The sequence below is a fragment of the Dufourea novaeangliae genome, unplaced genomic scaffold, assembly GCF_001272555.1.
Source record: "Dufourea novaeangliae isolate 0120121106 unplaced genomic scaffold, ASM127255v1 scaffold99, whole genome shotgun sequence".
NCBI classification, from domain to species: domain Eukaryota; kingdom Metazoa; phylum Arthropoda; class Insecta; order Hymenoptera; family Halictidae; genus Dufourea; species Dufourea novaeangliae.
In genome coordinates, this window is record NW_015373982.1 from 571940 (window position 1) to 598379 (window position 26440).

Below are 26440 nucleotides of genomic sequence, written 5' to 3' on the forward strand. Positions count from 1 at the left end.
TGTCGGTCATTATCTGTGGAATGCGTTCCGAGAACCGAGCGAAGAGGATAATTGTTAACGTTTCTTGTCACGCTGCTCTACGAAAGAAATTTATGTCTGTGTATGAAAACGGGTCCACGAGGTGCGACGAACACCTGTGTGTAAAGAGCCGGCACGTGTTCATTGTTCAAAGTGCAATGTACATATTCATATTCCACGAAGGGCAAGTGTATGTCGGGGCCCATTGGAATACGAGTAAACACGAGGATAATCGATTCGATCATACTGTAATTTTTACTAGAACGATCGATAATATGTTAATTTTCCTGAAAGAAATCTAATCTATGAGCTCGAGTGATGTAATCGCCTCGTGTATGTACCGATGGACCCCTCGTCGTAACCTGTTTATCGCTACTTGATTTACAACGCTGATCAGATTATCACGGTTTGTTATCGGTCCCATCTACTGGCAAATACAACGAAATTCCACCCGTAGCCTAGATGGGACCGATAGTCCCGACGTGTTGTTTGCGAATCCATGTACACTCCCGTTCATAAGTATTAGGACAGTTATTAGTAGACTGGTGTACAGTGAATTTTTACGAAACATCACATTTTTTTAATTATCTGCCAGATGTGGTAATACTAATGAACGGTAGTGTATGTCCACATCGGATAATCCCATCGAGTGGATTCGCGTTGGAACGATAACAAGCTGCATCGACCACCGACCGAAATATGTTTCGTCGACTAACAGTCCTACGCGGAGGGTCCCTTGTTACGCGTGTTCTTACACGGTCGGTGGGGGTAGGAGGAAAGGTTGATGGTAGCAAGAGAGGTTAGCAGCGATGACGGCGGTGGTGGTGCGACGCAGCGCTAAAATTAAATTAGCCAACTGCCAGGAGTGATACTTCTGATTCACCTCGGGACCGAAAGGGTTTTATTTGGAGGTGGGCCAAGGGCAACGGACTCTTTTCGAGCGTCTCGACCTTGAGAAAAAAAAAAGAATGAGGAAAATCGAGTGTATCACTCTTTTCTTCGCAAGATGCGTCTTCCACCCTCTGTACGACGGTCGAGCGCTACGCGAACCGGTAAACCGTGTTAACCCTTAAGGCACGTTTCCACGTGACAGTAAAAACATAGGCCATCTTTTAGTGGATACTGGGAAGAATTTGGCAAGCATCGCAACAAATATTTTTTTTCTTCTAAATCAAAGAAACATGAAGAAAAACATCATTTACCTTAATTACGACGATGTTAAAAATGGTGTCCCTCAGCTACGGATACCTCGCGTAAACGGTTCAGAAACGACTGTTTAGTTCTATCTATGACGTACAATAATTATATAAATAGTAATCTTACAAAAACAGTTCAATTTATTACAGTGGAATAATCTGAGCTGATTACATATCGTGGTCCACTCTGCATAGTCTTTTAGGAAAATCTGAAAAAAATTCGTGTAGGATTGTCTTCAAAACATTCTGAATCAAGGTACCAATTCAACATTTTTTTAAGTGGGCTTCTGCTACTTTGTAAGAGCCTATACGTCTCAATATCAAGCCCGTTTTCATATTCAGGGTTGAAAGTGTTCCAGAGGATTTAATTAAATCGTTGGAACCGCACGATTGAATCCGCCTCTATGTTCAGTTAGCGCAAGGTTCAGGGTATGGAGCGAGGTCTACTAATTAGGTGATTAATGGAAGAATTTGTTACGATCTCGACTGGAATATGCACGTCCCCTATCGGGGAACGGACGAGCGCCGCGAAACGGTTGACGGTTACGTGAATGTCCGCGTATTTATCATTCCGTTCGTCTTTGGTTGCAGAACGTAGGGGAGAGTCGGATACCAGTACCAAGGGCGGCTCGGCCCTCGTTCTTCCCGAAATCAAGGTTGCTCCAGCCGACATCGATTCCGGGACACCGACGGTCTCTGGTGCTCTCGGAATGTTTGCAGTTCGTTGATGCCGACGACAAATCCGCCACGCCCAAAATCAAGTGTTCGACACGCGGAGTGTCCACACCGATCGGAGGTATGTATATCACCTTCGTTGTGTGACTAGGTTGTGGATTGTCATGTTTGCGTGTAGCATACCGTTGCGAATCCAGTTTCTGATCGCTAAAGTTATTCGAATAAATCTAAGTTTTATCGGTCATTTGGTAGTAAGAAAAGTGTAGGAATGGTAATACAAGTTAAATTGTAATTTAATTTTTAAGTAATTGGTGCAAAGGGAGCAATTTCTGATCACATATATCTGTATCTCACTCTAAGCTAACGAATTTTACGTATAAATTTCGAAATAGTTAATAATTGTTTAGTAATTTTTTGGAAAATAAACTAATTACGTACACGGTATCTATGTACTAAACTGATCGGGAATTGGGTTCTGATCGGGAACTGGATCAGTGGCGGTACCCGATCGTCTGAAATTCAATTGCATTATCGTCGCTGATGGTGATTTTCCGTTTCATTTGGAATCTGATAGAACGTCTTGGTAAGGGAGATAAACATCTGCAATCTAGTCATGAGCTCATAGTAGGTTGTCTTCTAATGCCTCGAGTTACATACTCACGGGATGACCACCACTATTACATACGCTGTTGACAATCATACAAGAAGTTAACAGTGATACTCTTTCTTTCATTAATAGATCCGGGACGCAAGTCGTTCACGATATCACCCGCCTGGGATATCGAGAAGGATGACGTGCAACAGTTGGTTCATTTCACGGAGGAGAAGAGCAACTTTTTCAGGTATATATCGCCCACGTATGTTCGCTTGTTCCATCTGTCGCTACCCCTCTCCCCCATTGGTTCTGTCCGTTCGGAGGTCAGTAAATGTGTGTATTTAATATTTCTCTATTAAATGGAACCGTCTCCGGAGGGCACGAATCGCCCCGAAGACCGTTTTACGATTTAACCTGACGTTCACCATATAAACGTCCGAGAACAATAAGTAATACATGACCGTTCGCGAGGGTTAGGTATCGCGGAGCCTACCTGAAGCATCCAGTCACACCGTCTATCGTTTATGGGGTGGCGACACGTTTCGACCAGATGGTGAAAAAAGAAACATCTGGCAAACAATAAAGCTTATTGTTTTCGTTTCCGTAGCTTGCTCGAGACGTCTCAAATGAATATGATCGAGGACACTGCGGAGAGCTGTCTGCTGGACACGACGTCGGGCACCTACAACGACACCGTCGGTAACCAAGCCCCGCATTATTTGATGTTGAATAAACAGAATTCGTTCGAGCACGACGAGAGCCTCGGTATACTGACTCCCGACCAGATGACCGACTTCACAGTCGCGTTGGAGTGCTCCAGGACACCATCCTGCGAGAATCTTACCGGTTCGGCCGCGTCGCGATTGGCGTTGACGCGTGCATCGGCCTCGACACCGTCGCCGGAAGAGCTACCGCTCGACCCAAAGCCCGTGGAGCCCGTCCGAGCGTCGGATCCAATCAGTTTCGTCACGTCGGTCACCAGCATAACCAGCTTGGAGGCTGGCTACCAAGGTGACGGGGAGAACTCGAGGCCAGCGAGCCGCGGAGCCGATCCACCGTCGTCTGTCGCTCCACCGCCGAATCTTCCCGGTCCGTGCAGGCAGGATCCGATGACCGATTCCGATTTCTTCACGGAGAGCGACGCGGACGCGTACGAGGAGATTGTGCGCGGCGACAGGAAGGCGCAGGTGATCGACGGTACGCTGTTCTGCGCCCCCGGCGGTCGAAGATGTCCGAGTTTCACTGGGGAGGAGATGGACTCGAGTGGAATCTATTCGGATCTCGATAAGAGACAGGACGAATTGCACGCGCCTGAGGAGGCGGTGGAGGAACGGGAGGATCGCACTCCGGATACCATTGACACCGAGGTTTCTCAGAGGAGCCAGCCGTCGCCGGTGAAACCGGAAGTTACTCACGTTATCTTGGATTTCCTGCAGGCGAGTCGATGCTCTTTATTCCGTGGATCCCTCAGTGAATCTGATGATGCGTACATTGTTATGGGTACATTAGCGGACGAAAATGTTAACCCTTTAAATACTAGGTGCGATTATAGGTAGCTAGGTCGGTAGATCATTTGTTTAGGACCAATCGGCACTCTATGGTGGCTTCCCTCTGACGAGAAGAGGGTTCGAGATGGTCCTCTGGGATCATGATGCGCTTTTTCAGAATAGTAGTATAGGTTGACCCGTGCCCAAATTGTAAAGCGTAGGTGCCAATTCTCATTAAAGTCTTACGGCCTTTTATATGCATTAGGCGCGAGCGTTGTACTGTCGGAGTTCGATGGCGCAATGGTGTTCGTCATTGGGTACTATAAAAATGTCCCGTGTTTTGTGTCAGCCAATGAAAGTTTGCATCTACGCTTTCTTGTAAAGGCGCATCAAAACCCCAGACGACCATTTCTAGTCCTCTCCTACTGACCGATGTGTGGGGACAAAACGACATTATAGTTGCTCCTAGTAATAATAATAGGAATGCTCTATCCCTGCGCTGTTTGCTGATGATTGCTTCTTTGTAAATAGGACGTGACTGGAGAACGTTTAAAGTTCACTGACTGTATCAAAGCGTTACGAAACCCCGACCAGACGTCTCGGTTGTGAGATATCTCGTTGATACATCGTGCTATGATCGACAATATTTTTAGGTTTCCCCGAATACCCTGGACACGTCCGCGGACTCCAGCGGGTCCATGAACACCACCAAAGTCACCGTGATCGAGGTGGAGCGAAATAACGATAATCTGCGCGCGAAGGGACCGGGTAAACCGGACGTTCCGTTGAAAAAATACAAAATGCCGAAGAGGAACGTGGTATCGAAGATCAAGGCGATGATCGAGTCCGGTCCCAAGGATGAAGGGGAGAAGGAGGCGCGACGATCGCAGAGATCGTTCAGGAAAGGTGGCGGCCGATGGGACGCTGTAATGAGTAAAATCGAGGCGGGCAAGACCGAGCAGAGAACGAGGCCTCCGAGGAAAGAGGTGAAGTCTAGGGTTTTGCAGAGTCTTGGCCCGCCGCCTCCAACAGAATCGAAGCAAAAAAAGGCGGGCGACGCGAACAATAATAATAACAAGGATAAGAGGTAAGCGAAATTGGGCCCGTCGACAATTCGAATGTATATCCCACTGGTGGCCAAACTTTGTCAGGATAGGAGTCATATACAGTACATCCTGGATGAGTGTTTGAAGACTCCTCGGCATTGAACATTAAATATTTCATGAACTAATGGCCATATGCGGCTGAAACAAATATTATTCGCTTCAGAATTGCAAGCTCTGTCACTGCGCGGAACCTCATTAAAAAAGTCTGTGTGTGTCTGTGTGTGTGTGTGTGTGTATCACACTGCATAATAAAGTCAGCGAACTTTCGAAAATATATTGCACATGCACGTGTATGTAATATGTATCAAGTTTATAAAAAAATACTGTACAAGGATACGGGAGCCGCAGTTTGGCCATCGTGGGTATATCAGTTGATCGCGACACGTCATTAAATGGTGCCTAAATTGCCCAGGAGGATACGTGGTCGCCAAGAGGTGAAGTCGCCGACACAAGAAACTGCCAGGAGCTCCGTTCGTAGTTCCTTGAGCGATCTCAGCACCGGGCCTAGCAAGGACGCGCCAAGTAAGTTCAATTAAAACCTTCCGTTCTCGGACGAGTCAATAATTAACATTAATATATTCGAGAATTATCGCTCGAACACGTTCCTCCGTTTTACCGTTTGCAATTTTGTTAAAGCTTCCTTATTATTCACAGGCGAACATTTTATTTTCACTTCGTTTCGGTCGTGAGAACGTTATCGCCCGTGTCGTAAAGTCCTATACTCATTGTAATCGCGGCAGCTTGTGGAGGTGATATATACGTATATGTAAGCTTTGACGCGAGATGGATGGACAAGGAAGGCTGTAAAGCAGTATGGTAGTGACGGGAGAAGACCTTGCGGAGAACGGTGGAAGGCTTGAATAAACATGACGCCAGCCGATTTCGCGATATCGAGTTATGCCTCCGACCGCATGCCATGCGTTTCTTCGGACGGGAAAAAAAGTCTGGACCACAAAGGTCGACGTAGCGTGTGCATAGCTATATACGTTTCGCGAATTACGAAAACCATTCACGTTATTTTTAATGTGCTTCAAAGACTTAATGATTTTAGGTGCGTTCTCACGTGACAGGAACAGTCGTGGCTGTTGTTAACGACAACCAGTTTTCTTGACGATAAAAGTCGTAATATATAACTAACCCATGACCGTAAAAGTTACGATTTAATGTCACGTGAAAATGTACCTTGAGGAGACTTTTTTGTTTAGTGAAGATATCGATTAGGGATGTTGGTTCAAAAAAATATTCATTCTTCGTACGGGTAGAGAACCTTACCTTTGAACACCTAGTGTTAGTCTATTCTTTAAATTCCAACGGTCATCGGTATTCATCAAACAATACACACAGGACATTCTCAGTCTTTTGAAATGAGGGATAAACATCATTCCACTACAATGTCTTTGGGTTGTAAACCAGCCCTATAATCCCTAATTGCCCATCGTATTTACAACCCTCCTCAGGGACTCGTATCTTCACGAAAGCTAGTAACGACATGCAAAAATTCGATTCAAAACTGTTCGACGACACTTGCTCTACCATTCACATTTCACGATCATCCAGCAACACCGTTCATTACGAATTACCACGTTATCAGGGTCACGAAGACTAAACCATATCCTGTCCATCAATCGAATGCCAGAATATTCAAAGACACAGTCAATTCCAAGACACAGTTTCTCCACAAGGGTGAAAACAAGGGAGTGGGTGGGTGGGTCGATCAATTTATTCGGTCGTTCAAGTATACGCACGCGTCTTCGGCAAACGTTATACACGATCGCCTTGGCCGAAGGCTCCTCGCGCGTAGGTGTATATACCATCCGCAGAGAGACGGCGGAGTGGGGGAACGATGGTAACGTGGGCGTAGGAGGGTGTTTTTCTATCGACCCGATTAGGGGCGCGCGAAATTTATTTCGCTGGAAAGTACATATACAGCGACGGCGTCGTGGCCCTCTCTTCCGGCGCCATTGGACATTGTCTCGCATCCCATTGGATTGAGCCAGCTCCCCGAGCAGCCGCCGCAGGCAGCATCCAGTCGGCAGTCCTCGGCGGACCTCGTGCTCGCTCGGACGCTGTTCATGCCACGCGTGTTGCATTTCCGGTCCGTCTCTGTTCCTCCTTCCTTTTACATGCCATTTCCGCTCCTCTCTCTCTCTTTGATTCTCCACGGATCTCTCCTCTACCCCATTCGACTGACCGATTTCGTCGAGGGAGGAGAGTGTATGCACCGTGCAGCGCACGCTCGCGAACAGGAGAATAAGGACAGCGTGTAACGAACGGGGGAGAAGAACAGCCGGTGCCTCCTCTCGTCGTCAGTGGATGCCGCAAGGTGACGGTGCAAAGTGCATCCGGGGGGGAATACTGTGCTGCTCCGTAACGACCTCAATCGCACACATCTGAAATACACACAGATCTTTTTCTTCGTTAAGTGTCTACTGGATATGATTCTTATATCGAATATTTGGAACGTGTTATAACACCGGCCTGTATAACCGTCCGTATCCCCGCGTGTGTGAGCACGACGTGTGACCTGATTACCGTTCCCTCGACGTCAGTGCATATGTGTGTGTGTGTGTGTCACCCCGTAGGAGACTGTCTTATTCCCAGTGTGGCGAAAAGGGGGAACGGATCGAAGGATAGGACCTCGCCTCTCCGTGATCTTATTTTTAACGACGGTGTGTGGATCGTAAAGTTTCGATCTCTCTCCCCACGGGATACAATGTTAACACGTTTGTCCTCGTCGATCGCCGAAGGAACCTGTACCAGCTGAACAGAGACAGCCACCGAAGACCGGATAGCCCGCAGCCCGCAGCCTGGCTCTTTCTCTCTCTATCTCAGGCTTCTCCGATGAAAGTTCCCCGGCGAATACCGTTACCGCGAAGCTGCCTTTCGGCCGGTGGTTCGCGTAGAGCCGCGGATCCGGCCGGCAGGGAACACCACGGAAGAGGGATCTTTGTCGACGGGGGGCAGCATAACCTTCTCTCTTTGTGCATCACGTTGTTAGCCTCACCACTGTGATATGGACGAAGCTTCGTGTACGGGTCAACGGCACTAGTGGTTTATTTCCGGAATTGCCTTTCTTCAACGGGGTATCTTACGTGTGTTTGTGTGCGTCTGTGTGGGCACGTCCTTCGGCCGACCAACACGGCCGGTGGTTCTCTCTACGGTGTGCGTGTCCCCACCCATTTTAGAGACAGGTGCACCCGGCGACCACGTGCGTCTCCCCAAGGCCGACAACCAACCATTGCCGGGTATACAGAGAGACACGCACCCGGACTCCCTTACGCAATCCCTCGACATCGGAATCAGATGTTGAACCCACATGGCTGAGGACGTTGGTCGATCGTACCGCGGTGAACGATACAGCATTCCCGGTTGCAACCTGGACGGAATCGGGTCGCGTGAACCACCGCCTAGCGATCTATCGATCTTACCTTTCGTACCTGTGTATAATCTCGCGTTCAATTCCCCACGAAGGACATGAAAGTTCCGTGAATTGGTACGCTCTGTTGGACAATAGTGCGATCTGTGCGTGTGAACCGATTCGACGGAAGTTGTCGTCGATACAGGAAGAAGGAAAGAAATACATCGAGAATGTTGGAACGTTGCGAATTACTCCGTGGTGCCACGATTCAGAAAAGACCACCGGTGGAGAGTTTTGTGATGCTCGTCGAGGATACCATGGGTTGAAGAGGGTACAGCGTGGTTTTCACCGGCCGAAGGTGTCGCCGCGGGAATTATGATTTTCATCGAGGGACAAATGCCCTCCCTTTATTTTGGACGGTGAAAGCGGAGGGACTCCTTTGAGGAAAAATGGGGCAGCAGGGATCGAAGGGTAGGCCGCCGGCTCTACGGACGGATTTCGTCAGAGACTCAGCGAAAATGCGGCTGGGCAGTTTCAAACGAGGTTAGAGCGGCGATTTTCAACGTGGGGCAATTTAAATATACTTTGGGGGGTAGTTAGCAAATCACTGACATTCCTCACCTCATCAGCGACAGTTATAACCGTATAGCTAATAATGTTAAGCCTTTTAGTACCTTAGAACTCATATGGCTTTCTGGATTTTCCTGAAAATATACCTTGAGCTGATATATCGGCTTTCCAATATTAATATTATTCGAATAAAATAAGTTCATTTAGTGGTACATACGTTTACTGGATAGGAATAATAAAATGAAAAAAAACCGTGAAAATATCTTCATCTTTAAGAGAAATGTATTAATTTTAACGGATACGTAAAAACTCATATGTTTCAAGGTATTTTTGGACGGTATCCGGAGAACATACAAGGTACTATAAGAGTTAAACTTCTTCAGGACTTCGTATACAATTATGCTAGGGTTTCATCGAGATTTTTAATTCGAAACACCGAGGTAGAGTGATTGTGATTTGAAACACTGCTGGTGGATTCGAGATAGACTAGGAACGTCAGGAACAAGATTAAGGAACGAGGCAATAGTGGCCAGTAAGCCTATCCTCGTTGATCCTTTAATCTTTGTTCGCAAAAGAGGATAGAAAGAACGGAGATGGTGATCCGCCATCCGTCCTCTTTTTCTTCGTGGTTCATTTAACGCTAGAAAGTTCCCGGGGACGCGAATGTATAGCCAGGTCTGGTTCCTCTGGCCCCGTTGCATAGGCATTCGAAAAGGTAGATGGGTCGAACGACGACGGTTTCTCTTTAAAGCGAGGCCTGAAACGTTACGGGGAAGGGATCAAAGGTATATACCCTACTTACACAGCTCGTCACGGGATTTCTCTTTTACGGCGTCCATCGATCATTATTGGCCGGGCCTAGTCCTACGGGTAGAGTGGCTCGACTTCGTTAGATTCTCGTGTGCCCGAGTTAAATGCGAGCAATTAGACGACGACCGGTCTTTCTTGGACACGGTTGACTCGGAAAACCGGAAATTCGATTAAGGAATGGAGCAAATGGTGGATCGCGAGAATCTTCGAAAATTCTCTGTAGTTTCATCTTTGGTCATATACGTTTATAAATATGATCGCAATGGTAACGGTGTTAAGGAATGATTCAACAATTAACACTGTTAGAACCGTTCGTTTAGCAAGACGAAGGCTGTGTACGAGCCAACACTTGTCACGTTGTCTGTGTCTCTGACATTCGCGAACCATACGAACGTTAATCCAGTTTATTCCATTTAGAAATAAAATGGTGATTTGGAAAAAAGAATGGTGTTTCGTTCTCGAAGGGTTAAACAGTCAATGAGATCAAATAATTGTTCGCCAAATGAGTCTACTCATTCAAAACCAAATATTATTTTACCATAAAAATTTGAGTTTCCACGTTTATAATCAATGAAAAATTGCGAAATACATTTTTTTTTATTTATTATTTGAAACACTTCGCCCAAGTAATGAATTCGCTCATTTCTTGTTCGATAACATCTCTATGCACATCACCGGGTACGAGGGGACTAGAGGGGCCGTTATACGGCGCGTCTCGACTTGGTGGGCAACGGCTTAAGGCGCAGCCTGGTGTACATAATAAACGTTTTCTTTTCCCCGTTGGTTATAATCGACGAGCAGCAGCAGCCACACACACCGGTGGTGCACACACTTAGCTGTTGCGAAGAAATATCGACGACGCGGGAAATGTTATCGAAGTTAGCTATACATATACTACCGATGGGTAAAACGAAATTCCACGGTCGATGAACTATCTGTGACACGTAAACGCGTCACGAGAGGATCCTCTCTGTTCTGTTGTGTTCGTCTTTCCGTGTACCTTATAAATAGACACCGAAGGGAAACGAAGAGAGAGAAAAAAAATGTTATTCGCCTCTTATTGTCTTTTCCCATCTGTGAATGTGTGTGTATGTGTCTACCCTCTCGAGGATTGCAGACTTTGACCCCTTTGACGGTAATTCTTTTCTTTTCCAGAGAGATCGCCGACGTCGGTGAATCCGCCGCGAAGACTGGTGGCGAACGGTCGCGGTAGCCAACCGAACAACAACCGTGTCAATAGTTTCGACACGAAGAAGAACTGCGTAGAAATTCCGACCATCAATCTCGGTGAGTGTCGACACGAGCGAGGGGTCTCCAGCGTGAGCGCGAGCACACGGCCTAAATTATGCGATCGGCCTGCATATATCCCCTGGACATGGTCCCCTTCCCTCTGGCCGTATTGTACCGGAGTGGCACGCTGAAAATGTTATAAGAAGGCCGATGTGGCACGGAAACGACGACGGATAAAGATAGATTTCATTCATTGGCGTAATGTTGGATCGATTTTTAGAACCCAGGACATTTGGGTTGTGGATAGTTTTCTTTATATTAACGCGTTCGCTACCAGGTTGCTAATTTCTATGTCAGTATGGTTTAAACCCTTTAATGCCCAGTGTGACGTCTACGTTACATCTACACTATACGTTCACGCCATCTCTGGGGTAATTTGCGAATCCCCTCGCGAAAAAATGATGCCGGTTTTGAGTCACTAATCACTAGTGGGGTTTAGTGAAAAAGGGGCACATGCCACATTTACGTCGGTTTTTAACTGTTTGTACCAACGACAAACTCCAACCTTACTTTTCCTCAAAATATCTGTTGTGTAAATTTATAGTGTTGTAGCATGTGCCCCTCTTCCACTAAGTCTCTCAATTGTGAGGGCAACGAACTAATTTGTATATCTAATATTTCTACGTAGACACTTCGAAATACGTAGACTCAAACTCGTTTAATGTGATACAGGACGTACGAGCGTGTAGCTAAGTCAATTAACTCGAACCGAAGTAGGATGCAGAGTACTATACACACAGAATGATATAATCGTTGTTCATTAACATGTCGGTACGCAAAAGAGTCTGTGGCGCAATTCCGTCTAGACGCTTTCGAACCAGACGTTGTGTCCCGTTCGTGATCCCCGATGTATGTTGTGTCACGGTTTGCAAATATGCGTAGCTACGCCCGTTCAGGAAGTCATAATTTATATGAATGATGTCTGCGAGGGGCCACACGAGCCAGAAACACTTCTAGCTATCCACCCTGTAAATATATGTATATAAATGTCTCTCTGTTCGCTGATTGGAACAGAGGAAACGAAAGGTCGAGGGCACCGTTGCGCACTTCCGGTTGGAGACCCAGTGCGACCAAGAGAACACACTTTTTCATCGAATGCGCCTGCCGCTATGCAACTCTCTGCGCTACTCTGCGCCGACAGTCGAGAACCGGGAGGCGTATTCGATAGTTTATCGACGCGTCGATAGCGCGAACCACCAAGACGCAGACGGATCTATTTTCGGTGGAAAGGCATAGCATTGAAAAGTATTATTGGCAACTGGCCACGACGGTTTCAGCAAACGGACATATTGCGTCTTATCGTTTTCTGGTTTCCCTGCGAAACATTCTGCTTCTTCGGATATATTTCTGACTCTTGGAATCGGATTCTAATTTTGAAATCATTAGTGGAAACGATTATCATTGATCGAAGCCTGGATCGACCTACATAAGTACAGTAAACGCCCATACCTTCTTAGAAATTTGTAAAGTCTATGATTATAGGTCAAAGGATTAAAATGGGTCGTTTGAAAAGTTCTCCTTATGAAGTATAGATTATATCAGTAATTCTGAAATTCCTAGTTCATCAAAGACTATTTTCGTTTGTTATATGAGTAACTGTAAAGGTGCGTATCATCGTATTGTATGCAACGTTTGCTCGTTCACGTTGATACACAGCGGTGATACAATACGTGGAACGCACCTTAACGTATTAAATCAATTGAGATCAGAAGTGAATCCGAGTATACAAGTTTTTCAAGAGTGTTTAGAACTACTTGGGCTATAAAATAAAAATATCACTGATCCAAGTGCATTGATGTTAACGAAGACTATATTGAAAAATAGAAACAAATAGAAGTTATCTTCATATTAACCTTAAAGAACTTTTCGAATGACCAGCATGCACTAACTCCCCAAAACCAGTGTTCAACAGCCGAAACAGGGTATTACCACGAGCCAGTTAATCCATTTAAACCAATGACCTCCCGAGACACGGCCAAAACACCTCTCCCCCAATTCTTCCTCATTCCAACAAACGGTGACGCGTCGAACATTCTCCTTGAAACTGCACCCGGAACAATAACTTTGTCCGACGCGTACAAACACAACCGATCCGCAATCAGGTTACTAAACCGTAGACGTTCATGGCGTCATCCGTTTGAAATCCTTTAATCGACCTGCGATCCAATATTCCAGGTAATTGACACCGAAATAAACGAGACTTATATTCGTCCGTGAATCCGTGGATGGTTAGTCATCCGGTGCCAGGGTATTCGAAAACCAACGAAAATTTTTTTTATTTATTGCCCCGCCACGGCCCCGCACAATGCCGCCGTTGAAATTCACGTGGACGACCCCTCAAGGTGTCGCGGTAATTAGCCGTGAGCGTAGGCCCGAATTCGGCCTTTTGTCCACCGTGGGGGCAGCTCAGGGATCGTAACGGTTGTATGTACCCTCTTACCGCAGCCACTGTGCGATTCGAACCCCCAACCGTGCTCGACGCCACGGTCAGTTCTTCGTTGACATTCGTCGAGGAAAGAAGTCCTAGTTGGAATATTCGGTTACATCGTCAGTCCTTTGACAACGTTCGTCGAGGAAAGAAGTCCCAGTGAATATTCAGTGTAGGCTGGTTCCCGTAGTTCCGTGCGCGTCGATTCGAATATTCGTGACACACACGCTCGTGCGTTGAGAGGTTTCGAGATCGGTCACTTCAGGGTGGACCATCTATTGTATCGAACGCAGCGATTAGAATAAGCGGACTTCGATACCGAGAGGACAGATTACTGGAACATAGAAGCAACAACCATGGTGTCGTCGTATTATCGGGAATATCTTGGTACTTTGTTTATTTATGACTGCCACTTGTTGCGCTCTAACCAATTTACTCTCCCAGTTCGTGCGCGATTGTTTGTCGTTTTTGTGCTCGCGTAACTTATACCTGCCGTACCTTCGAAGTGATTGTCTCGCGCCTGAATAGCAGCCTGTTCAAGAATCTTGTAATTGATCCTCTTATGGGATCAGAGGCGTCAGGTACTGTTTCAGTTCGTGGAAACGCATTTGTGGCGTTCTTCGGGGCAGAATTCTTGCCTGTCGTGTTGTTCTGTGTCTTTTTCAGTATATAGTTCTTGCTTGTTTGTTGAAGTCAGTCGCGAAAGTGGTTTGAATTGATAGGCGGAACCTTGTGACTGCTCAAATGTTCGAAAATTGTTGAAATGAATCTTCCGGTAGCATTAGAAGTAATGACGAACTGTCGTTCGTTCTTTCATTTAGAAAATAATTCGATTCAGTGAACTTTTTTCAATTAATTAGTAAATTTTAACTTTCAACAATTAGTAAATTTTTAGAATCAAGTGAATTCTGATTACTCGGCCAAAAAGTTATAGTACGGTCCAATTATCAAAATTTCGTAGATTTTTAGATCGAAAACTGTTAGATTTTTAAAATCTAGCCGAATATATACGACTAAATGCATATTACAGAATACATCGTTAAATGCTTAGGTTCGATATCACTAAATATGAAATATAGCGAGGCATTTACACGGAAGTTGGGTCGATTATTACTTTATCGTCCAAGAGGCTCAACTAGGTCGCCACTTTATCCTCTCTCCCCGAAGAAACGTTATTTGTCGCGCTCGAAGTTTTCACGTAAAAGGTTCCGGGGCTGGTTCGTGTTATCTTGTGCGGGCAGGAAAAACGGTGTGCACGAACGGTATACATATACATCGTACGCGTGTGTGTACAGGGTGATACAAAAGAAGGGTTCGTAATTTTTAGGATAGATAGCACTCGCCGAATGACGAACAAAATTTCTGATAAATATGCATCGAAAAATAAATATTTTTAGAGTTATAAGCAATTTTTTCTTCAGTCACTAGCTTTAACCAAAAAAAATTGTTTATAGCTTTGAAAATATTCATTTTTCGTCCCATGTTTATTAGGATTTTTTAAAATTATTTTGCGAGTACCTTATGCCCTAGAAGTTACGAACCCTTTTTCTGTATCACCCAGTATATACTTCATTGAATCCACAGCAGCAGGGATATTCTGTTATTTTTTTCTTTTTTTTTTTTGCTTCCAGAAAAGAGTCCGTCAGCGACGCGAAAGCCGACAATAACCAGGAGATTAACAACCACTGTCCCGACGAAGCAGCACGGTTCAACGACATCGTCGAAAGGTACAACATCGATATTTTCGCGCGCTCGGTTCGTGTCACGTCTTGCGGCGAAACAGTTTCATCTCAAGCTTGTGAAATGATGTCCCTCTTCGCCATCGTCGAATTAAAACGGAATCTGTTATCCTGTCGGTTCATGTAACGAGGAACTAATTCGATAGTTAACAGGTTTCCCGTGTCGCGTGGGTAACCGGAAGCGGATCGTTAGTTAATTTCGTAATTGCACCGTCGAGCGGAATGTCGAATGAAAACGCCAGGGAAAAGAGAAAGACGACGATATACTCTGCTCAGGATCGAAGGATTTTAATTTACTTTCTTTTTATTGGTGATTTTTGAGCCTCGAAAGGGACACTGCTTAATGTTAGATTTTGATTCTAGATTCTTTATTCTCCTGGGATTAAAATGGTACCAAAAAGCCAGAAGTGTCTCACGCGGTACGGGCAATGTTGATAACAATTAATTGCGTGCTCGACGAGTCTAGAAGAAAGCTGACAAATAGGCCACGGATGTTATGGAATTATTCTTCATCTGTAACCGTGGAACAAAGTGTAACCAAGACTAGGAAAAGATTCTCTCATCAGTTCGATGATAGCTCTGCTACCAGCTACGTTTATAGGATTCTAAATGTTACTACCACTGGTCACATACTTATCGATGAGGCAATCTTCTGCTTTCTCGTTCTCACCTCTCGAAACGGGGCACAGTAGTCCAGAATTAAAATTCAGCAGCTGAGATGGCCAAAAACATTTCTTTTATCTTCCAAAATGTCTTACATAAACTTACTATTAACCATGGAAGATTTGTTCCATGCATTATTGTTCTCTTCAGCACATTTTCTATCGTTAGTATTAGTCAAAAACAGAGAAAGAATCCCATCGAAGAGGATTCCTAAAGCTGAGAAAAATCTGTTCCGTTATCTACTTCTACTTAAATAAAATTATAAGTTTCAGAATTTTCCATTGCATGAGCTATTATATATACGTATGAGCTGCTACATTTCGATTCTGTACCACTGTGCGCCGTCCGAAAACGGTAATTCGCATAAACGTCCTCTACGAACATTCAGCGCTGAATTCAGACAGACAGCCGTTCAAAACGCGTTATCGCGTTAATTTCGTTCAACGCCGTGTGTGTGTGTCTGCCCGCTTTCTCAAAACCCGTGAGATCATCCGAATTCCAAAGAGGTGTAGCGACCACCTCGGTTTAACGGCACCGCTAAAACTGTCCGTCCATCCCCGACCGTTTACGTTCACCCCGCTGATGTGTGTGTGTGTGTGTGTGTGTGTGTGTGTTCCCTTCCGGCATTGTTTGTCAGGGAAGATAATAGCCGCGGGGAAATGCCAGCCAGACGAGCTTTCTAATTCATCGACCGCAGTGCGCGCACCCGCCGGTGGCATAGGCCGGTTTCTAAAAAAGTCCCACGGTCATTTCGCGGTGCGTGTGTATACGCAGAAACGCGTTTCACCGCGCATGATGCACAGGGACGTCTCGTCGTTTCGAAGAAAGTCGTCATTGTCGCTTTCACTGACAACGGAACTTTTGGTAACCCGAAAATTTTGAATTTTTTGTTGTTAGACTGTGCAGATTCCTAGGGGAGTTTGATAGAATAATCGAACGATCTTTGCTACTTTTTTTTATTCTTTAGGGTGAAAGCACCCCTTGAAAATTGATATAATTTTAATATTTCTCTTTTTTCTGCAATTCAGAATTAATGTTATGGTTCCTTTCTCTTGAAAAACCCGTGGTCCAACCTTCACCGATCAGATATACCATATCGTGGCGACGAGCAGAGCGTAGCAAATGAGCTAGCTAACCCTTTGATCCTTGGACGTCTCTACAATAATCACTGGAATTTACGTTTTCACTTTCGAACTGATATATCGCTCGACGAGCCCCACCTCCGTCCAAATTCGATGGACAACAGTCGCGAGAGCAGTCCCATTTCGTTGCTCGATGCTCGCGCGAGTGTTTATCTGGAACAAAATTACCAAAGCAAAAGATCACTATCAATGGACTGTCCGCGGTCTAGAAACCGTTCGAATCCCCCGGGTCGAGTTTCTACGAGTCTTCACGGTCTTGTACTTCCTTTCGTTTTAATTCCTTGTTGCCCATTAATCATTCATGAACCGGCCCGCCGCACCGGCTGATACATCGATAATGGCCGTATAAACCGAATTTGAAGAGAATGAAAAATCGGCCCTTAACAGGAATTCTTTTTTTTTATTAAATTTAATTACAAATATCTTAGAAAGTATAAAAGACATTTAATATTTCATTGATTCGAGCAACCTTTATTAATTGTTTCGTGCAGTGTAATGATGCAAATGGGTTAATACGCTTTCGAGAAGTGTAGTAATAGTCGATGGAAATTAGGGATGGGTTGAAACCTAATTTTTAAATTCTCGAAACTCGAATCCGAAACTGTCAAAACTTCAAGCGCTAATTTTGTTTTGCAAGAAGAATATTTTGTTTTAATAGCTGGTCTCGACAACATTTTTCCATAAATCTTTATTGACCATAGTTGAAGAAAAGAAAAACATAACAATATATCTATTTTACACTTTTTTCACCACTGACACTCGATAGTTTAGCACTTCCTACCTTTCACTACCTAACATTCGGTTTAACATTTGTTTCAGTACTTGAAATAAATTCACCAAGTGGCAGGAGGCCCTTCTCCCACGCCACTTTTTCCCCTAACGGAAGCCAAGCTTGCTCGTGAGGGTGCATTCTATGCCTAACAGAACCTTCTCAACTAAAGAAGTCCAACTATTTTTTTTTCTTACCCGAGTTTCACAGTTTCGAATCACGAAAAAAGTGCAAAGTTTTGAAGTCTCCAAACTTTCTTGGATTTCGATGTTTCGAGAAACTCATTCCTCGTGTAAACGATCCCAGCGCCATAGTAACGCAAGAGCCGTTTGCAGTTGAGCTCTGAATGACGAACGAATCAGTTGTAATTACTACATATTTACGAATCACTGCTAATTAACGAATTATTCAACTCTGGTAATCTGTCCTTTGGTTACAATTCGACGATTCACGGCCACGACGAAACGTTGATCCACGAGCGGAATGAAGAATCGCAGTGTCCGATCGAGGTCCTCGGCGGAAGAGGCGTTATCCGATCCGTCGATCGCTCGCGCACCGGATCATTATCCTCGAACGACCATACCGTGGACACGTATTGTCTCGTACAATTACGGCCAACCTCGACCATCTAAGGCCCCCCAACCCCGCCCCACTTGAACGATTCCATATGGAAATGCGAATTTATTCGGAGCACGGCTCCTTGAAATAATTCATCGCCAAGCGTGCTCGCTCGAGCGGCGGGCCATCCATTGTCGTATTATTCTTTCCTATTACCGAACGACTTCACCTAAAGGCACGGTTTCACGAGAATGGCTGTTTAGATTTAGACAAACACCTTTGGCAGAAAGGTGGATTTGAAGAATTTTCTATTGATAAACTAATCGAATATTTAGATTTGGGCAAACAATTTAAATGGAAAAAAGTTTTCTTTACGATCCAAGAAACCTGAAACGGCAAATGATAAATTGATGGATATTAGTTGAGTGGCGTTCAATCAAAAACGTTGACATCTTAGTTAACTACGGATCCTTACCCACAAACATGAAATATTATAATATTACTTAAATGATATTGTATATTATTATATACAGTAAAAATTAACGATACAATTTTCGCAGTACTTTTAAAATGAACGTTGCTCCGACGCAACACTTAGAATTAAAGGATTAATTTCCCAACGAAATGGAATTACAAGTTGCTTCCGTGTTTCTTCCCTACCTTCCTCACGCTATCCGGTAGAAATTATAAGGCTTTCTCGAGCGAAAAGAAAGAAACAAAAACACACACACACACGAAGCGTATTAATGCATTTATGGAAACGTTATGCAGACATTGTGGGTCATATGCAAGTCTCGTGTGTATCGTGAGTTGCTTGCTGTCGAGCCCGCGGCGTGTGTCCGGCCAGACACGGTTTTCCGCCGGTGTTTCTGCCCCCCCGTTGTCTTGGTCTTCGTCTTCGTCTTCCTCGAGGTTGCACCTCGTCGTCCGAAGGTGGTGGAGGTAGGAGTGGTCGAGCAAAGTAGAGGAAGGAGAGGGATACACATCGCTCCGCGCGGCACAGCCTGTGGCTCGTGCTAATTCAGTCGAAGTGCGGACTTGGCCAGCAAATCGTTACAAATGACGAACCCGATTAGAGCCCGTTCACGTCTGTCGTTGGATCTTCGTCGAACGTTTCTAAAGTGATTTTCGATACCAACGAAAGATCGTTTAACAACTTTCTGCCACCGTGAAAGAAACTTCCATACTTATCGAACAATCTAATACCAAATCCATTGGACACACAGTGTATGTGATAAATTCTCAAGAAACTAACAGTGCTCTACCCCTGTGAACATTTCGTTGCCACTATGTGTCGAAAAAATTCCTCGGATCACCTTCCATACAGAATCGGTGAATACACGAAATTGCGCAGCTCCGCGTCAGAAATCCCTTGATCCGCTTAAGGGTGATGCGGGCAGAGGGTTGTCCATGGGGAGGAAAAAGGACACAGGAAATTTTCGATGTTCCCGTTAAGGTGGGACGGTCATCAGCTTCTTGGATTTCCCGTGTCACACGGACGACCGTACGGTTGACCTTAACCCAGAGTGGTCTCTTCATTGACTGTGTGAGCTTCGGGGAGGGGGGCTGCTCTTGAACGCTGTGGTTTTCTGGGTCGTGAGCCGAAATAAAATCCGATCGAACTGGCCACTGCCACACGAGTGTTGACTCTTTTTTAGCCTGGTCCACCTACTCGAGGAAGGATATCAGGCGGGTCGGATCGATACGATGTATCCGCGTGCTTTCACGTACGTCACCATGTGTAATGGAGGATGGACCCCCCTGTTTATGACGTAGCCAGACCAAACGCAATCCTTCGAGTCACCTATTAACTAACTTTATGCGTGTGTCTGTATTCAAATTTCCCGCGAGTGTAATCGAGTTTTCGCGTCCTCGAACGTGTGGATTAGTCGCCACCGAAACGCTGATAGATCCTGAAAAACAGGTAGCCCCCCGACTTTCCAAGACCCCGGCAGAGATATACATATACAGCGAACGGTTTTCTCTCGTCCAGAAACGAGTTTTTCCGCGCCACGAACGAGACTTTCTTCGGTTCGCCTGGATCCAACCGGCATGACTGGAGATATACCCGGTGGAGACTCTTCTTTGGGGGTTTTGGGACGACTTTCGGTCCGGATGATCGTGTCTTCTCGATCGATCATTCGGGATAACGAGTGGTCCTGGTAGAGGATCCGGGGGAATAGGAAGTGGGAGAATGTGACGAAAGGATATATGTACTGGCTGTTTTAGATGAAACATATATGTACCGACTAGATAAAACATATATGTACTGGTTAGATAAAACGATATATGTGCTGGCTATATAAAATATCTGTGTACTGGCTAGATAAAGCATCTATGTAGTGGTTAGGTGAAACATGTATGAACTGGCTAGATGAATTGTACCGGTTAGATGAAACGTGTCGTCGGGGCGGCGTGGTGTGTGGATTTCGTCGGTGGATAGAATAACGAACGGTTCTGTTTTTGTTTCTCCCGTCGCGGTTTCGTGAAGTGTACCCGTCGTTCCCCGATGGTGATGGGCCCGGTGACGTTGGTTGCAGATCGTGAAACCAAGGAGAACACCAATAACTATGCGGTGAGCAGAGCATCGTTGGAGACGCGGGACCAAGCCGCGCAAACGGACATCCCCTATGAGACGGCGACGGTGGCTGCGGCTCGCGTGAAGAGAACGGAACAGGTTGTGCAGGCTCTTTCCGTGACCGTGCAGTATCTGGCCTATGAGGTATACATATACGCGTTATATGGACTTTGAAAGAACTTAACCAGAGACCAAAAATATCAGTTATATTAAACATTTTTTCGGAAAAAGTCATCGAGTAAAAAATAAGTTTTATTTAAATGGAAACCAAATATTAATAAATCACGAAGACATTTTTCAAAGAATCTGTTATACAAGACCTGTCGTGTATTCTCCTCCCGGCAGTTTTCCATTTAATTTAATTGAAAGTCGATTTCTAATTGTTGTACGGTTTAAGAATAAGTATCTGTATCTGGACGGTCAGTCAACTATCGCAATATGAAATGTTTCCATCCATCGTATCCCAGTCTACACGGCAGTTTAAATCATTTTCTTAAATATATTTTAAGGTGTTAATCTCGTGTGTCCGTTTAGTTGGACGCGTTTTCCACCCCGCAGCTGAAGAAACAGTGCGGGAACATGAAGAAGGAATGGATGACAGCCTGCACGGAGATCGAGGCGCTGAGATCTAGAAACCTCGGCATTGAAGACCGACTCGAGGCGGAGGGGGAGAGCCATCGAAGGGCCTTGGACGATCGTAAGTCTTGCCAAAAAGTTTTATTTGTGGTCTTCCTTTCAGTCTGCTGGCTCGTCACGGTGGAACCCCCCTCATCGTGACGTAATCCACGTGTACCCATTACTTCACAGAATTTTCGGAAATCTATAATCTCATTGCAGATTAACGTTTCGAGGGCTGAATAATAAAATGTACACTTGGAATGCAATAAATCGAAAACCTTTGTAGAGTAGACAAACCGGTAAATGAAACAAAATGAATGAATTAAATTATTAAAATCACCAAATAATTAAATATTGATTGTTTTCGTATTCAATTCTCGCGCCATTGGTTAGGTATTTCTGAATGTTCGTTTATTTAATATTATTCATGTACATTTTCTTTTCAATCAAATTAAATACATTTTTCCAATTTTTCAAATTGAAATCTATACGTTATAACAAGGTACAGATATTAAAAAATCTAATTTTCATATGCTAGGTATTTATTAATATTATTACCATGTAAACTTCGACTTTAATAATTACAATATCTTTCAGTGTTCATTCATTGGTGCATTTACCCTATTCGAACGACGTGTCCATATAAATATTTAATAAGAAATTTTATTCGTATCGTGATTCGATAATCTTCTTTTAGGTCCTCGGGTCCTCGAGCTGTTCATTGACGGTTTATATTAATTTCTCGATTAATCTTTTCTCGCCACGGTTGGACGCTGGTGTAACACGCGCATGCCTCATCCACTTTGTGCCTGGCACACGCATTGTGTCATGTATGATAATGATATTCACGCAGTAACAAGTTTAATGGTCCCCGATGAATGTCGGTGGTGTGACGAATCGTCGCCGAGGTTTAAAGTGGAGCAATTGTTAATTAAAATCTGCGGCTAGGCGGTTCGGCGTGCCCACGCACACCCCGGGCAATGGCAGCAACCGTTTCGAATGTAGAAAGAGACTTGTCAAAAGCGGCCACCACACCGTGGCTACCTCCTCGACATCAGAAACGGGCTCGATTTAGTGGCCACGTAACGTTCATCGGGGTTAATTATAGGTTGGCACGTTCGACGGGCTTGATCCGTTCTCCCCTGCGGCCCCCGCGGCGCCCATTGTTTTTCTTCCGTTTTTCAATCTACATCCCGATGACGTCAATAGGGCGTCGAACGTAAAAATGTTCATCTTGGTCCTGGTGTGTGGAAAAATTTATCCCAAACTGGGTTCTCCAACGATTCTCTAATCAGTAATGTTTGAATTCTTCTTCTGTTCCAGTGCAAACACGACATGCGGAGCAAATCGCGGCTCTGGAGGCAGCACAACAGGAGCAAAGGCGTAAGTTCGAGTCAAGAATGAAGGACACATTGATCGAGGCTGAAAAGGAGCATCGAGCTGCGGTGATGAAGTTACGGGCAGAACTGGAAGCGGAATTTTACCGAAAGGAAACGGAACTGAAGAGGCGATCGGTGGTGAATGATCAGGGCGCGGCGTTAATCGCTGAAGTCGAGTCCCTTCGATCCGTTCTCGAGATCAGAAGCCAAGAGAACGCAGCGTTTAGATCCGAACTGGATAATATCAGACGCGAGATCGAGGACAAAGACGCCTTACAGCAACGTGTCGACTCGCTGGAGGCCAGATGCGAGGATCTGAAGGCGCAGTTGCAATGCAAGGAGAGCCTCGAGCGGCAGATATCGCACGACAACGAGGTGTTGCACGAGTCGATCCATCAGATCTCGAAGCAGAATAAACGTCTGGCGCAACGAAACGAGGAGCTGCAGTGGAGGCTCCGTCAAAAAAACGAGGTGGTGACCGTTCTTGCGAATCTGACGCCTAGGCTTTCGCGATCCCTCGGCCCGGAGAACGTCGATCACACGCTCTCACCAGACAAGAACGGTCCTCAGTCGTCGTCGATGGTGAAATTTATGGTCGAGAAGGGTGATTCGGTCTCGTGGACCTTGGAGATCGACGACGAAACGTCGAAGAACGGATCGGACGGTGGAGTATTAGCGACGCCGCCGAAGATGAGCAGGCCAGAGACGGGACAGTCTGTGTCTAGGCAGGGATCTTTAAGATTGACGCCTAGACGATCGTCAGTGGACATGAGGGCGAGGTCGAAGAGCATCTCCGTGACGGATTCTGCGCGAGACGATGATTCCGGGTGGATGCCCAGGTGCAACTCGACACCTGTTGCAAGACGAAGACCCAGGAGCGATCCGTCTTCTTCGTCCTCGTCGACCTCCTCGACCGCGTCCCCGTCGTCCACCGCGGTCACGACGAATTCCGCGGTGGCCGTAGCTGTAGCCGCCGCTGCAGCTGCTGCTGCGGCGGCTGCGGAGGACTGCGGCGGAACCGGTCAAAGGCCGCAGGAGGCTGGCGGCGAGGCGATGATCTCCGAGGAGACGTCAGCCACTAGCAGCGAGGACGAGTCGTCCACCAGCAGCGATATACCCCCGCTGCCGATACAGTTCGCCTGGGGCAAACCGATCAAGTAACGTTTCAACCACGATTCGCTTGCGTTGTTTGTCCGGTTACTTACCACAGTTCGATCGCGAACAGCTTCGCGGCTGGATCGGAAATAAAATGATCCATTTGGGCGATCGATCGCCCACGTGGTGGTCACACGTGTGTACGTGACGTGATCGTTCGTTATTTTGGAGGTTCGGTTTGCGATGTAATCCTATAACCCCACGGGGGGTACCAGAAGCGATTCCGCGAAACTCGCGGAACACGTGTTTGTTGTACGCGCACTTTTTCTACGGCGGTATATGTATGTACCTGTTACTTGTACGGTTTTTGATCGCGAAGAGATATTCAGAAATGTGTGTGTAAGCTTCTTGTACCGGAAACGTTAGTCGGTGGAGGGAGAGGAGGTGGCGTGGATCACGTGAAATTGTAATCATTAAGGATCTGAATGAAGAGTGAGAGAGATTCTATGATATTACTGTTAAGGAGTCGCTAGAACGAATTCACTCGAGCTTAAGTGTGATAGCTTGAGCATGCCATAAGCGAGAGCCTGTATCCCTTTCTTCAACGACTGTGTGCGGAGGTTCGATAGCCGGTTTGGTAATGTGTTAGGAAGCGAGGGACAAAGAAGTTAGGGTTTATTTAAGCATCTAGATTAGAGACGATTTTTGTATAGACAGATGTTTTCGAGCGACGGCGACTATTGCGTTACTACGATCACCGGAGCTAACTTCTCTTGTATCTTTGTTCCGACTCGGATAGATTCCCGTATGTCCAGACTTTATCGTATAACAGTTTCGTTTCGGATCATACGGATTCTGTAACTGGCCCACTAGTGTACCTTCACACGATTGCAGGGCAGTAAGGAATTCTCGTTTGTTTCATAGAGAAGAGCGTGCATGGAAGATGGAACGAAATCGAAGTGTGATTCATTCGATCCCGAGGTGTATTTAAAATTACTGTGTCCTGTAGAATAGAGAAAAGTGCGCGTAGAGGTTCGATTGATTTCGTTTGGGGAAGGGGGAGGGATTCGTTGTCAGTCTCGATTATAGAACTTTCACGCGGTTACCGAAGATTCACGAGGCCACGTGTTTCTCGGAACCAATTCGAATCGAGTCACACCCACACATACATACATACAAACACACGCACACACATACATACATACATACATACATACATACGTACGTACGTACGTACACTGTGTTTGTTTGATTCGAGACACTTTTACACATGTCCGTTTTATAAGGTATAATGCGTTTATATATTACGTCTGTACATAAACAACAACGATGTTTATAAATTAATTAGTCTTTATCGCAGACATTGTACATAGATAACGACTGTCAGTCAAGTCGATGATCCTCGAGAAACTAAAAAAGAAAGGAAAGAAACAGTATAAACAGCGAAAAGGAGAGGGGTAGGGGGAAACGTCGATGAGCCACTCACACTGTGCTTACGAAGAACACTAATTCGTCGTTGAAGTATATACAAGCTTACCGAACAGTACGATTATCGTGGTTCGTCGCATTTTGGAATCGATTAACTTTCATTCTTGCCCCACACTAGTCCCGTTGATTCCGAGCGTAACGCATTTTACATTGAGACTCTGTGGAATAAATGAGTTTTCATAACGTGTTGAAATTTTTATTTTCGGGCGGTTCACGCGATCACGGGAACGTTATCCTGCGATACTCTTTCGACGGGGAAGAAAGAAATGAATAAAACGGATGTCACGGTTCTTAAAGTTGAATACGTTTTAATTATCGACGAGTCGACAGTAGGGATCTGAAACTCCACTCCGTTTAACGTGTGACTTGGTGATTCTACAAATGTTAAATGGTACCTATTCTAGGTACCGTTTCTTAAACCGACTGCCGCGCGGCGAGGAATAATCGGTTGGATGTAAACGTCGATTAAAACTGAAATGAAACTCCGTTCCACGGACAACTGGAAAAGTATGTTCGGTAGCAGTAGTATAGGAATAATTGGAGGGTGTCGAATTATAAGGAAACAGCAAGTATTATTCGCCGAGAAGTGTGTTTTCTCTCACATGTGCTGGCAAATTCAATGTACCTATCAAATAAATATCTGAATTAAGATAAATCCTGTAGGGGTGTTATGAAATCATTGGTTTAGTTCAGATAGAAGGTTATTAATGAAATGTTACCTTAAGAATATCCTTAAAAGAGAATGAATTAATCTTGAAACACTAAGGGAAAATGAAGATTTAATAGGCTACTTGTACAAACTACACAGTGAGATATATTGTACAATAATATAAGAAGGGATTCCTGATTACAAACTAAAGCTGAACGTTTAAATAATA

The 26440-nt window shown here is 45.2% G+C and overlaps 1 protein-coding gene across 1 annotated transcript in view; it reads left to right on the forward strand.

Annotated features, from left to right (window-relative positions):
- LOC107187185 overlaps positions 1–24140 on the forward strand; it is a 36419-nt gene extending 12279 nt beyond the window's left edge. The window contains exons 2-11 of the mRNA XM_015575203.1: positions 1806–2010; positions 2629–2731; positions 3092–3920; positions 4625–5058; positions 5490–5599; positions 10971–11102; positions 15165–15260; positions 20945–21126; positions 21517–21679; positions 22924–24140. Of these exons, the coding sequence (XP_015430689.1) occupies positions 1806–2010; positions 2629–2731; positions 3092–3920; positions 4625–5058; positions 5490–5599; positions 10971–11102; positions 15165–15260; positions 20945–21126; positions 21517–21679; positions 22924–24140 (3471 nt within the window). The remainder of the gene's footprint in view (positions 1–1805; positions 2011–2628; positions 2732–3091; positions 3921–4624; positions 5059–5489; positions 5600–10970; positions 11103–15164; positions 15261–20944; positions 21127–21516; positions 21680–22923) is intronic.
- The last annotated feature ends 2300 nt before the right edge of the window (positions 24141–26440 follow it).